This window comes from Stegodyphus dumicola, chromosome 4 (assembly GCF_044657685.1).
Source record: "Stegodyphus dumicola isolate Sdum_Otavi_A_Nest chromosome 4, ASM4465768v1".
Lineage (NCBI taxonomy): Eukaryota > Metazoa > Arthropoda > Arachnida > Araneae > Eresidae > Stegodyphus > Stegodyphus dumicola.
Genome location: NC_140771.1, coordinates 100,709,661 through 100,725,180, shown reverse-complemented (window position 1 = coordinate 100,725,180; position 15,520 = coordinate 100,709,661). Strand labels below are relative to the sequence as shown.

Here is a 15,520-nt window from a genome sequence, read left to right as displayed (position 1 = left end):
AATATCCCTGAGTGCCCTAAGTGTAAAGATAAACAAGAATATATTGATAATTTGAAGAACAAAATAATATCCTTAGAAAATTGTAATAAAATATTGAAAAATAGAGAAAAGAAAGATTTTAGAATGTTTGCTCCGCGACAAAGAAGGTGGACGACATCTAGAAAGAAATTTGTATCGGAAATTCTGAAATTAAAATCCCAAACAGCGAAATTTAGGAAAAAACAGAACACATCGGAGAATTTGGAAAAACGTCTAAAGCATATTTTTACAAAGACGCAGATTAACGCATTGCTAGAAAAGAAGGAAAAAATCCGGTGGACTAGTGAAGATATTTCACGTTGCATTGTCATAAGAGCTCTGTCATCTAAAAGCTACGATTTTTGGAAAGAAAAAATGGGAATTCCTTTACCTAGCACTAGCACATTAAAGAGATGGTGCGCTAAATTTTCATGTAGTCCAGGAATTCAGAATGATGTTCTTGCTGTAATGAAGGAAAGATGCCAATATTTGAATTCTGTAGAAAAAATATGCGTTCTCAGTTTCGACGAAATGCACATAGATTCTAAACTCTGCTATGAATCTAAACTGGACCAAAATCGGTCCTTTTCAAAAAGTGCAGTTTGTTTTAATCAGAGGTCTCATTTCGCAGTGGAAACAACCAATATTTTTTTATTTTAACACTCCAATGAAGAAAGAACTTCTTTTTTCACTCATAAGACATATTCAATCATCTAGAGTAGAAGTGAAAGCAATAGTGTCTGATTTAGGAGGATCTACTACTTTGTGGAAAGAGTTACAGATTTCGATTAATAGTTCTCATTTTCCAAATCCAGTATTCCAAACGAAAAAAATATGGGTTTTTGCAGATTTAGCGCACTGCCTCAAATTACTGAGTGTTGGTGTATTTAATTATGACAAAGCACACTAGGGCTATCTGCCTAAGGGGAGGGATGCCTTCGCGGAGGACTTTCTAAGGGAAACTCGCTCGTATACACGTTACACATGGGGAAAACCACGAAAACGCCCATGCAGCCAGCCCATTCGCGGGATTCGAACCTCGGACCGAACTACCAGTGCTCAGCGACTTTACCGCTCGGCCTCTGGTGGGCTCAAATTACTGAGAAACCACTTTTTAGATAAAGGATTTGTTTTAGAAGATGGAACTATTTTAAATGTTGATATTATTAAAGAGAATTAAATTGTGTCACAAACTAAAACCAAATTATTTAATGGTCAAGGGAAACGAGAGACAAAAAGTAAGTATATATAATATGTTTTGATTTGAAATATTTCTAGATTGCATTTTAGAAGTTAATAGCGTAAAGCATATTTTAAATGAGAACTAATTCTGTTAAGTTATTTTTATTGTATCCTCTGTTATTATTGATTCGATTTTGTGCTAGCTTAGCATTCTAGATAAAATATATATAAAGTATAATATTAAAGTAATTGGCATAAGAAGACCTGCCCCCTTAACCCCCAGTTTTGAAAAATTAAATAATTATTTTAGGTACTGTGAGTAAAGTTGTTTTGTCTAAATTAAGATAACAATCTTACATGTATTTATTTAAATGAAATATTGATGTAAGCCTAAGTTACAAAATTATTTAAAAAAAATATATGTTATTATAATGAATCGGGAGAAAAATATGCTAATGTAAAATTTACAATTAGGCTGAAACTCAAACTTAGATTAGCAGAAATTTTGCCATATATAACCATACACGTTTAAAACTATGCCAATTTAAGGTTTTTTTTATTAATTTTAAATAGCTGTTATTATAGTTATCTTAGCAGTAGTACAGTTCTCTTAGTTAACATGCAGATAAAGAAATGATTAGAAACAAACAGGCATTTAAAGAAAAAAAAATCCCTGCAAATAAAAAAAGGAACTTTATGCTAAGAGTAGCGCATTTTATCTATTATTTTAAAATTGAGTAAATACTATTAAATTTTGTAATGTTCAGTGTAAAATGCATACTGCAGTAACATTGTCTCTTCCAAATTATAGCTATCTTTCACACACAGCTCATTTTAAACGCTGATTCTTCAAATTTAAAACGCTAATTTCTATGTTGTCAATTGCATCTCCGCGCTCAGTGGCATCATTGCTACGCCATCACTCCTCACTGCCTGTTTCAGGGACAAACGCTCTATGAGCTAGCCCTTCTCTTTAGTCCTGGGAAATCAGGACAGGTGGCATCACAGTGAAGTCAGATTATTGCCTGTTACGTCTCCCCATTAGGCTCGCGTCGGCGAGGAGTCGAACAAAGAAATGAGCTAGCCCTTCTATTTATCCCTGGGTTTTTCCAACTTCCCTGCGTGAAAATTCGCATTTCTCCCCCGCGTTTGTTTCCATGGAGCTCCATGGTTTGTTTCACTCGTTTCATTTAGGAAACCGACCCACGTTACCCGGAAGGAATTAATTCATGGGGAGCCCAAATCCTTCTCCTTTGTTATATCAATGATTGCCGGCTTTGAAACTAAATTTCATCCATCGTTAACTGGAAGCTAACAGTTTGTTCACATTTAAGTGTTGATAAATGACGAATTGAAAAGATGGGGGCTGGCGCTGCGATCACGAAAGCTGGAGGCAGTGTCTAAACATAGCTCCGAAATTTTTTAAATAACTGTTTCAGTAAATATTTTCAACTCTCTAAAAAGTTTAATTCACCTTTCCTATGCAATGTCTCATTCATCAAATTGAAAAAGGAAACTTCGCTTCTTCGAAACTTCAGATTCAGTAGTCCGTTCTTATCAGCAATTCACACCCTTCGGAGGCCCCCTCTTCGTCCTTGGAAATTTCTTGAGAGGGAAAAAATGGGGATATCTTGACCATTGATGAGTATAGATTGTGATTTTTGTAACTAAGATCCCCGACCTTTTTTTTTTCAGGTATCAAACATGGAATTATGATCAAATATAAATACAGGGTGACGGAATTTATTAAACTTGTACTATAATAAATTAATTTTATATTTAACTAATATTTAAGAAAAATAAACTGTACAATTTATTTTTGTTGATATGCTCTCACACTGTGTATGGATTTATGATTTTGTCAATTACTGTTTTTCTGAAATATACATGAATTTTTTGGGAACGGCAATAGTTGATGTTACTTTAGTTAAAATATTATGTACATCTCTGTGATGATATATGTCTTTTCTAGTTAGGTCTCAAGATAAGGGCATACACATTACCATGTAGGAATTCATTCATTTATTTTTTTTTTTTATTAAACTTAGCTAAAGTTTGCTTCTTAAAGACACTAATTTTTGCAGATGAACTCCTTAACTACACTCATGGACACAATCGTATTTTAGGATATTTTCTACTTCTTTTCGTTTTCTTTCTCTAGGCCCTTTCTTTTTTTTTTTTTTTTTTCCCTCTATTATTTTTGGGCCATTTATTTTAAATTTTATTTTGTCCCATCTTTTCTTTCTGGTCTTTTGAACTCGTAAAAAATGTACAAAGTTCCTTTTTACTCTCCTCAAATACGAAATTGCCCCTCTTTCTATATACCTTTCCTTCGCACCTATGCTTGATTTTTCGCCCATCGGTGCAGAAAGACTTAGCGGGTGCAAAACAAGACATCTGTCTACTTTGTCTGTCTGTCTGTCTGTAATGACGAATTGTCAGTATAGACGGCACGCGAAAGCTGCTTTTTTGCAGGACTAAGTAGCTTAATAATTTCATAACTTGTAAAGATTTAAATAGAACTTTTGGCGTTGTATAGCCTGTTATTTTTTATTACGGTTTAATGAATCTAGCAATAATATTATATTGTTACGAATTTGGTATTTAAAAAGCTAATGTTAGTTCAATTATAAATTAAATGGTTTTATTTCTCGTGCAGTGCAGCGCGTGACGAATATTAAAAGAAAGCTAAGCCGGAAAATTGAAAATAAAGGAGCGCGTGCATTAAATAAATAAATATGTCTTTTTGATTTCGAGAAAGTACTAGAAAATTCTAGCGCGCGATTTTAAAATCTTATAAAAAAAGGAAAACATCTCAGTTCGTTGTAGTTACTTAGTTTGCTGTTGTTTAGAAAACTGCTCTTGTTGATTGTAGCGAATTCGCGGATTAGCTTTCTTTAGCTGTTTTGGATTACGTTCTGTTGGACATTTGAGTAGTTAAAAGATAACTACTGTGAGATATTGTAATACTGCATGATAATTTGAGAAAATTTAAGCATTTTTGTTGTGATAATAATAAATTTTTGTTCATTTTTTCATCGGACTTTTGCATTCATTTCATAACGAACCCGTACGAACGCAACAATATTATGCATTTCGTTTTTCTTTCTTATTTAATCTATCCGTAATATGAAATATAATTTTCTAAACATTAACGATTTATCATCGATTAATTTATAAAACGACAGATATCTTATAGTGTCTTTTTTTTTTTTTTTTTTTTTTTTTTTTTAAAGTCCAAAGGGGCTTTGTCCCTGAAGGACTATTGTTTTCGTCTTGCGATTCTGCGTTGAAACACTAAATCACTATAAACGGCGAATCACTTTTCAAACTGCTGCCATCAAATGTTAAGAGTTCTGCATTATATTAAAAAAAATAATAAATAATGAAAAATCTGCATAAATGTATGTATATTTCTCGTATTGCGATAAAACAGCGGTACATAGAGCTATCGAATTTTGAATGACGTAATCCTCCTACGAATATGGGCATGTGGAAGACTAAATTTGAAATTTGTTTTATTATCGATTTCATATTTTATAAAACTTAATAAATTTTTGAGTAACAAACTCCACGATTTAAAAGCGAGCAATGGCAACACTGTACCGGGGGGAAAACCTTTTTATCTCAGCCCGCGGAGCTGTGTATCGGAAATTCTAAAAGGCTCATTTTAAAAGTTATCGGGTCAGTTATCGGAAAGGTGTGGTGTATTTAATTATGGCAAAGCACACTAGGGCTATCTGCCTAAGGGGAGGGATGCTTTCGTGGAGGACTTTAAGGGAAACTGGCTTGTATACACGTTACACATGGGGAAAACCACGAAAACACCCATGCAGCCAGCCCGTTCGCGAAATTCGAACCTCGGACCGAACTACCAGTGTTCAGCGACTTTACCGCTCAGCCGCTGGTCGTCTTTTACATCTCGGCTGCTAGTGGTCGAAGTTCATCCAAGTTATTGTCTGAATTTCAAAGTTATCGATCTATGCTTTATTACAAGATTATTCATGCTCAGATTTTTGGAAACTAGAGATAAATTAAAAATTGGAATTCTGGATAACCAAGTTAAGTAATTAAATTTATTTAATTTTCCGTTTTGATACGTTTTAGGTTATGAATACGAAAAGCTCCCACGTATGATTTATTTGAAGCGCAATTTAGAGAGTAGAATGAATAAGTTTCTTTAATTTGGTTTGGTTTACTTGATTATAACAAAGCGCACGAAAGTTATCTCCCTAAGAGAAGGTTTGTCTTCGTAGAGGGCTTCTTCAGGAAAACTAGCTCGTAACCACGTTATATAGGGAAAAACCACGAAAAGTTGCTTTGCTAGGAATCAAACCCAGATCTAACAACCAGTATTCAGCAACTTAACCGCTCGGCCACTTTTAAGTTTCCATAAGCTTTACACGTAATTGTAATCAATATAACTACTATGAGTAAAAATCCTTTCAGCCTATCAGCGGCCGAGCGGTAAAGACGCTGAACACTGGTAGTTAGGTCCGAGGTTCGAATCCCGCGAACAGGCTGGCTGCATAGGCATTTTCGTGGTTTTCCCCGTGTGTAATGTGTATACGAGCCAGTTTCCCTTAGAACGTTCTCCACGAAGGCATCACTCCCTTTAAGTAGATAGCCCTCCTGCGCTTTGCCATAATTGAATAATCCTAATTCATCCATGTTTCTAGTTGATTTTTGGTATTCTGTGGAGGTGATCACCCTAGAAAGATGATGTCCAGTGCAAGTGTTTGTTTATATCTATAGAAATGCTGATCACTTTTGGAAGTGATTGTCTTAGGGAGATGGTCATCAATCGTTTATGGGCTACTAGATGGTCCTGCTCTGAATGGATCACGTACTGGTGCTTTGTAAAATGTATTACACTCATGTCCATACATTAAGGATAATGCAAAATCAGGCAAAGGAAGAGTTAGAAGCAAAACAAAGTTGACTTATTTGTAAAGCTTATTTATTAAACAAAAGGTAAAGAGCAAAAAAAGATGCTATATGTTTGATATTATTTAAAAAAAAAATTGCAATTTTTCTCCCTGGAGCAAATTACAAAAAAAAAAAAAAAAAAAAAAAAAAAAAAAAACCCTATTTACAAAAAACCAATATAACATGGTTGGTATGATTGTTAATACATTGTATGTCTCCCAAACGATGCAATACAGTCCGTACAACGCCTAGGCATGCTGAGTATCAAATTATCGATCTGATCTTGGAGAATATTACACCACTCAAAAAGCAATGCTCTCCGAAGTTCCGGTAGACATGTAGGAGGAGGTTGACAGGCTGCAACTCGTCGGCCATGCATGTCCCACACGTGCTCTTCTGGATTCAAGTCCTGTGAGAATGCTGGCCAGTCCATATGGGTGATACCCTCCGATTGAAGGCATTCACTTACGATGTTTGCACGGTGAGGACGGACGTTGTCATCCATAAACACAAATTGTGCGCCCATGGCGCCCCGAAACAAACGTACATGTTGTTCCAGAATGACGTGTTCCGATAGATTTGGCTTGTTATGGTTCCAATTTGAACATGCAGGTCAGTTCTGGAACCCAGAATAATTCCACCTCAAACGAGCACTCCTGCACCACCGTAATGGTGTCATTCAGTGATGTTTTCTTGGTGGTAACGGGTACCTGAAGCTCTCCATATGAAAGTCCGACGAGAATCAGACTGCAAGCTAAACTTGGACTCGTCGAAAAACATCACACAAGCCCACTGTTGCGGTGTCCACAATGCATGCTCTCTGCTCCAGGCCTACCGCAGGCGACAGTGAGTTGCAGTAAGTGGAACGCATCCGACAGGTCTACGAGCATATAAACCAATTTGCCCTAAGCGTCTGTACACGGTCTGCCTTGAAATTGTCGTACCAGCGGCTGAAGAGAGCTGACGAGACAGGTCTGAGGCTGTGCTTCGCCTGTTTCTTTTGGCAGAAACTGCCAAATACCGGTCCTCATTCGGCGTTGTAACTCTAGAGCGACCTGTGCTGTAACGTCTACTCACATTACCATCATCTTGAAATCGTTGCCAAAGCCTGGAGATGAAACTCTGGGCAATTCCAAGTTCGTCTGATACTTCCAGTTGGGTACGTCCACATTCCTGACAACCGATAATTCTACCACGTAAAAAATCATCCAAATGCGTCCTTTGTGTCATAACTATTCGGTTATTGCACTGAAATGCTTATAAAGCGCCTGCGAAAAAGTTTACTTCTTTGCCTGTATTCCTTATATATCACTCTCTTACACTCTCGTCATTGTGATGACCATCGGTGTCATCTGGTTACTTCCTGAAATTTGCATATGATTCTTGAAGATGTGTGTAGTGATTTTACAGGTGATATATTTATTTTAGAGTTCGATTTTCGCGTGACTCCAAATTATCCTTAATTTATGGACATGAGTGTAAATCCTCTCTAAGACGATCATTCACGTTTCTAATTATTTTGGTCTTTCGTGGAAGTGGTAGTCTTAAAGAGATAATGCTCGGCACAAGTGTTAATTTCTGCTCTTGAAATTCTTTTGGAAGAGGTCACCACAAGAGGATTCATTGTATATTAAATGTTTAAATCCAGATCACGTGGTTATAGGATCCATTTTAATTAGAATTTAAAATTTTAGTAAAATAAAAAATCTGAAAGGTTTTAGATTTGAAATTACGTCCAAAGGGGCCTTTTTTAACATTTTGTGTGTTACCTTCATTTATTAAATATTATATTCTTCGCACTTTAACCATAAAATTCAGTTCAAGAGCAGTATCGCAAAATAATTTTAAATCGAGCATATTTTTAGACATTCCGACTCAGTCTCACGCGCTAGAGATAAAAATGTTTTTTCTGTACAACGTTGCCATGGCTCGCTTTGAAATTCTTGAGTTTGTTCATCAAAAATTCGTTAACGTTTTACAAAATATGAAATCACTAATAAAACAAATTTCAAATTTGGGCTTCCAGTTGCCCATATTCGCAGTAGGATTACGTCATTCGAAACTCCATGGCTCTAGGTACCGTTGTTTTATCACAATATTTCATGGCAACTGTTTGAAAAGTGAAACGAACATTCAGAGTGATTCGACGCAAAATCGCAAAATGAAAACAATAGTCCCTCAGAGACAAAGCCCCTTTGGACTAATAATTTTGAAATAAACCTCTTAATTTGAATAACTCTGATATTTTTGTTTTCAAACTTAAGTGCAAAATTAAACAATTGCAGATACGTTACTTTTAATTAAAATCGAATGAGAAAAAAAAAAATATGCGAAAATTAATTAGCTAAAAAAATTAGTACTATTCTTCGCAAACCGTAACTTGAAATTGCATCTACAACTGTTTCTTATACCAAAGCTCAGATGAATTCGTTTTCTGTTTCAATAAACCGCAGCTTAAGGCTATAACTACATGCGGTGCGAGGAGAGCAATTACTAAAGACCTGACAATGACAGACGCTGGACACCCCGCTGGTTTCCATCGCAAAAGCTTCCCCCGCTAAACACCCCTCTATTTTTAACCTTAACGGAGAAAGCAGCAGCTAACACATCTTCTTGCTTCTACTCGCACATGTTTCCGGTAATCCGAAGTGACGGTTTTTGAGATAAAACTTTTATCACCCAGCTTGGCGATCTTTCTAAACATGCCTTATATTTCCCATTGCAAACGAAGGGTGACATTTTTTCCGTTCCTTATTTTCCGGGGACATTTTTTCCTACAACCGTAATTTGCAATATTGAAATCACCATTTATTAAACTCAGCCGCTTAATAAACTCAAACATGCTTGGAACAGAAGTGATTTTAATAAGCAGAGGATACTGCATATTTAATCAGAAGTTCAGTACATTCTCAACTACAGTGACTGACCACTAACAGATTTCTTCATAGAATACCAAAATCAACTTAAGATGTTGTGTAAAACAATTTTAAGTATAATTAGTATTTGATGTTTCTGATTTAGTAGCTTAGCAGCTTCTAGCTTGTGAAATATAATGCAGACTCAAATTGACATCTGTCAGACATTTAAAGATATCTCATGAAAAGATTTATTTCCCATTTTGCTATTTATGCATACAACGCAGTTTTCTAGGCAAAAAAACATGTTGGATACCATCGAGTTAGTGCTAATTTCCCTGGATTTTAATGTAATTCCTGAGATATGGTGAGTAGTTCCAGTTATGAGTGATTAACATACCAGTTATTTATGAATATAATATACAGAGACATAATAATTAATTTTAACTTAAGCTATGTAACTAAATTTCTGACGGAAGTCTTCGAAAAACTAGACATTATATCAAACCAGCAAATAGCAGTCTATTAAAAATCGGACTGTCTGGGTGAAAAACATCCAAGTAGAAATATTATTAATGATGTTAATTTCAATTATAAATCAATCAATGGAAAAATTCTGTTCTAATCTTAATCTAAAATTGGAAAGGGCCTTGTATGAAATTTTCTGTGATCCAAATAGTATTATTACCCTAAAGCTGATAGTCATTAAGTCATTATGAATAAAAATGCTCGCACTTGATGGGAATTGCAAGAATTGTAACAGAAGACTCATATTAGTATTATGCCCTCAAGAATTCTTTAGCTTTTGATCTCTAAAATTAAAAACACTGTTAAACCAACTAATATTCTCCTAAGTCATTCAAAATATCCACTTGTGCTAGGTTTTATTACTTTCCCAAAATTCACAAAACTCTTTATTTCTCAAATCGCTTTACTGTTTTCAGTTTCAGAACTTTTCATTCATATCTTAACATAATACACATGCTTCGCTTCTTCACTAAAGAGTTGAGCAATTCTTTATAAAGATATGTGCTTTTAAAGAAATGAACAAAGTTAAAAACTCAAAATCCTTTTGTCATTCTTCGATTAATTACATTTAGTGATTTATCTTTTCTAACTTGCCCATTTCATTAAGAATATTCTTGCCTTGACCTGTCGGTGTTACAAGTGATGGAAGATAATTTTCAAATTAAAATTTCTTAAGATTTATTTACATACAAGTATGCCACAAGACAGATTTATGAAACTTATTCGGTAGTGTGGGCTGATTTAGACTTAACAGAAATAATTTCTACTACCATTCATAAAAAATGAAGTAAAATCAAAATTCAGATGTAAAAAATTAATTTATTGTTTAATTAATTAAATTATTGCATATACATGCTTGATAAATTTTTAAATTAAATATTTTTATTAAAAATACAGTTTTGTTACCTTATTTTTTCTTCTATGATTCATAGAAAAATAAAAAAGCAGATTTTGAAGGGTATTCTTAACTAGCTGGCAGGGACACAACAACCTAGCACCAGACTTGATTATGGGTACAATAAAATATTGAACTATGTTTTCAGAAGAATGCAAATACCATTTAGTTCAACATATTTTTGTAGGTCGAAAAACATGCATTTGTAACAATAAATTGCAATGAAGTCTTTAAATGTTCCTATCATATCTGGTAAAATTAAACTTTTTCTCTCGAATTTTGCATCATTAAAAATATCAAAGCAGGGTTCAAGATCATTAATTTGAAATTTAATGGACAATGTTAGATGCAAGAAAGGAATTATTATTTTTTAAATTTTAATGATGCAAAATTATTCATATTTAAAGATTTGATCTAAATATTGTGATTCGCAAAATTATTTAAACTCAAGTATGACATTCTGTTACTATAAGTTGCTGTATAATACGTTATTTATATATTTTAAGTGTACATTTGCAGAAAAAAGATAAAACAAACTGATAATTTTGATGCTTCCTGTATTACATGCCACAAAAAAATAATGGCATTCTTAATTTGCCAAATTTTAATCAAATAAAAAGTTACCTCTCCGGAGTGCTATAACTTTCAGATCGAAAGGTATTTTATTCTTTTTCATAAATATAAGCAGAGCCCTGCAGGGCTGAGACATTAAATCGTAAAATACTTTTAACGTCATTATTCAGTATTCGCACACGAAACTATTAGCAGCGCTCCTTCAAAGAGCAACACATTATACTACCCAGGCATTACTTCAACGTGATATTGTTTATCAGAGCTACCAGTTAATTGCGCAACAGGCGAATGACTCAGCAAAATTTCTCGTCTCAGCAGCATATCTTTTTGATAAAACTTCCTTAAATATGCTTTGTCAGAGATACAAGATTACTTTCCAAAAAACCATTTACATTTTTTGATAAACACCATTATGTAAGTGACAAACGTGCTGTGAAACAATGCAAATTTTGCTGGGAAATATCTTTTAGAAATCTTTATTTCTTAATTGCTTTACTTCAGGTAACAAATTCATGGGTTATGATATTTAATATCATAAAAGTGGCTATTGAATTTTTTTTTTTTTTTTCTTTTTTCACATTGATTATTCGCTCTTTACCAAATGACATCGGTTTAACAGGACGAGCGTTAGTCCCATGGAGTTAGAAAAGGACTTACTTCATACTTCCATTTTACGTCTCTCGGAAGGGGGGGGGGAAGCGCATTCACCGCTAGGAATCGTCTAAAATACGCGTTTTTGCGTATTTTACAGGAGTTTTACAGGATTTAATACGTAGTTTACAGGATTATAGAATACAGTTTTGCAATGACGCAAAACTGTATTCTATAATCCTGTAAACTTTACCAAATTAAACTTACAGTACATTATTTACTTCAATTTTATTAATTTATTTTCATTCATAAATCGAATGCGAATTATATTTGAAAGGTACAAAAGTTTTCTGTTTGCTAATACAATTTAAGTTATTGTTTTTACCTAAATTACAATTTCAGTTGTTGAAACGATATTGCATACACTTTTTCAAGTGTATGAACTGTCATTTTAATAACAAATTCAAAGAATGAAACTGCAGATTACCCTTGGTGGGTAGAAGTTGCACCTTGGGTTCTGCAGGAAAAGTACAACCAAAATTTCCAGGTTGTATTTGCTTCTCAGCAGAGTCGTAGCTAGGGTTTTCAGCCCAGGGACAACTGAAGATTTCGCGCCCCCTACTGCTTGCCAAGGATGGAAAGCATTTAATTCTAAAATGTGGTAAAATCAGTTTGGCGCCCCTTGGATTCTTCGCCCGAGGACAGATGCCCCCCTCTAGCTACGCCCTTGCTTCTCAGATGAAACATTTTTCACGAGGATGGGTATTGTTTGTGACCTTTTGATTACTTGTACTTTTTATCAGACTGAGTCCATATATAGAATTTTTAGGGGAAAAAAAAAAATCTCAGAACTGAAAACAGTGATCCCATATTTGCTTGCATTCATGCCAGAACAATGGGACCCCATACTTTCTACATTACTGTGCGTAAGTTATTAAACTTTTGAAGTCTGATGGATTGGCCAGGCTGATCTGTTTTTAGGCACTATGATTACCTAATAAATCATGCAATAACTTCTATACCTTAAAGGCAATAATATAGTTTTTAGCTTCAGAATCAGCATGAGATTCTTGCTGATTCTGAAGCTAAAACTAATGCTGACATAGCTGCAAGAATGAATGAAAACCAGGAATTTTTGCAAACATATTGTTGAAAAAAATTATTTGAAATTTACTTATGTTGTCAAATTTACCCATTTTTTAAACTGTCAAATTATGGTTGATAAAAATGTTTGCATACTTGCTATCTTTTATTTCTCCACATTTGAGTGCCCTGCACAGATACCAAAGGCATTTGTGAAAGTATATTCCTGTGAGAATAAAGTTTGTATTCTCTTCCTTATCAAAATATATACACAGATTCTGAAATTTATGCTTAAATAATGTAATTTTCCTTCTTCAGTGAAAATGTGCAATCAAAAAAATGTGTATTTCTTCCTTCCTGAATGACCATAGTGTAACACATAAAATGCTTTAATAAGAAAACTTTTTATATTGCAAGAAGCTGTGTAATAAATTGTTGAAAGGAAAAAAATAAATGACAAGCAGGGAAAAACGTTTCTGTATCCCTTTTAATGTGCTTTGCTACATCATGATACAAAACATCTTAGTATGTCATGATGTATTAACTGCAACGTGACATTCAACTGAAAGAAAAAATTCGAATGGAGTTTTATAAAGATTACCTACCCCACGATAAATATCCTAATTTTCACAATCATGCTGTAATAATGTCTTCAGATTTTGGCACTACCTATATTTGTGAACAATTATTTTCAAGAATGAAGCATACAAAAAACAAAAATAGGACAAAGATCACTGACAGACATCTTGAAAATTCAAATTAATGAGATGGATGAATTTGCTTCATTCATCTCATTAATTTGAATTTTTTCCATCTTTACGAAATCCAAACTAAATGAAACGAAACTTTTACAAATTAATACTAAATATGTACCCATACACATCTAATTAAAATTAAAAATAATAATAATAAAAAGAAGTTGATTTATTTTAATAAAACAACATAGATCTAATTTGTAATTAAATTTATTAAAAAATATTGTATGTCTGAGCCCGCAAATTTTTTCCTTTGCAATGCAGCCCTCAAATAGTCATAGTTTAGACACCCATGCTTTAGAGTATCCTTTATAAAGAAATTTCACTCCAGTAGATGGCATATTATACTTTATGGCTGCCTTTAGAAAATGCTCTTACAGTAAAATAAAACAGAAATTTGTTATGAGTTGTTATGTTACTAAAATAATTAGTCTCAAACAAGTTTATTTAACTTTGAAGTGCCTTTTTTTTTTATTTTCTCCAATTATGAAAGTTTTATTTATTTATTTTTTTTCGTTTACATTAGTAGCTGCAAAACTTTTACAAAACCTGCTCATGAAAGAACAACATAAATATTTGATTTTCCTTAATGAGAAAATCTCGGAGATAAAATAGAAATTCCTATCTTAGCAGAAATTTCAAATATGAAAGAAAAAATACTAAAAATATATTACATAAATAACTGTATTTTAGGATAGAAAATAAATTGCATTTTTATTATTTAAAATTCTTTTTGTTTTATTTGACTTTTGCATTCAGGTAATCAAAGGTCCGTTTAACCAAATTCCAAATTCTGTGCAAACATAGTTGATATATTTTTTTAACAAAAAAATATTCTTTTGTGAACTTGATCCTCTTAAGCAGAAAACAAATTTTGTACACTAAATATATAACTAATGCCATGAAACATTAAAAAGTTCAGAATCATTTTAATTTTTTTGCAGCTAACTAAAAAAAGAAAAGACCTCGTTCTACATTATTCATATTTCGCTTGGCAATATTAAAGGGTAATGAAGGCATTAAAATTTTCGTTTACAATGGTATGGGATTTATTTTGGAATGTAGCCTTGATCTTACTGGATGTTATGGAGACAGAAACAAATTTATGCAGTTAAGAGTGACTATGTGTAAAAAGGTTGTGTGTAGCCCTCATTTGTCTCTAGTCAAATGTTTGATGCATTTACTTATTTCTTTCTTTAAGTTTCTTGAGTTTAGATGTAATGATTTACAGTTGATTGGCTGAGTCTTGCATTGTCCAAAGAACATGCATTCTGCTATGAGTAGTTTTTCACGAAATAAAATTTTCTTCATATATGTTGTTTATTTTCTTACACATGTTGATAAGTTTGTTCCTTTTAGAAGGTAAAAAACATGATCACTTCAAGAGCAAAGAAAAATATGCCAGAGTAAAGCTTAAAATTAGGCAAAAGGCAATCTTGTGTTTGGTGTAGTTTTTAATGAAGACCTTGTGGTGTTGCGCGGCCCCAACCTACACGCAACAATAGTAGTGACTGCTATGAACTGGAAAGTACACAAAACTCTTAAGAAGGGTTTAACTCCCTTTTTATTCTACTTTAGAAGCTACAGATGCATGCACTTGACGCTCACAAACTACGCCGACCCGGCGGTAAAATAAAAATAAGAAACTAAAAATGAATAATAACAAGTTACTACCTACGAGGCTCTCTAAACGTAACTAACCTAACCGCGTTCTAAGATACAGCTGATATTTCAGCAAACTTTCTGAATATTAAGTTGAAAGATTCAAATATCTGCCTAGGCAAGCACACAGGCCGAAAGACGCGGTTCTTCAATTTTTACCTAGCAACCTTCACACTCGTGAAGCAAGAAAACACACTTACGAACTCGTTTCCCTTCTATTTAACTCAAATTACTTCCGCCGACAATTTGAATACTTTGCGCGTTCTACTAAAATTTACATACTCTGGCATTGGCAATTCCAGAGGAAAGTAAGGCTTGACAGGAAAGATAGTTTAAACTTAAAATAAATATAAACCCTACAACCTATCAATTTTGAAGGCAGACAGATATATGTCTCTCTTTGTCAGGAGCAAAAAGATACTGCTTACAGTGGGTACTGCTCAATATGA

General features: G+C 33.6%; 1 protein-coding gene across 1 annotated transcript in view; it reads right to left on the bottom strand.

Moving 5' to 3' along the window:
• LOC118185563 (glutathione S-transferase theta-1-like) overlaps positions 1–11,207 on the bottom strand; it is a 58,289-nt gene extending 47,082 nt beyond the window's left edge. Inside the window, exon 1 of the mRNA XM_085815270.1 lies at positions 11,032–11,207. Within this exon, the coding sequence (XP_085671396.1) occupies positions 11,032–11,143 (112 nt within the window). The 5' untranslated portion in view covers positions 11,144–11,207. The remainder of the gene's footprint in view (positions 1–11,031) is intronic.
• Positions 11,208–15,520: the final 4,313 nt, after the last annotated feature.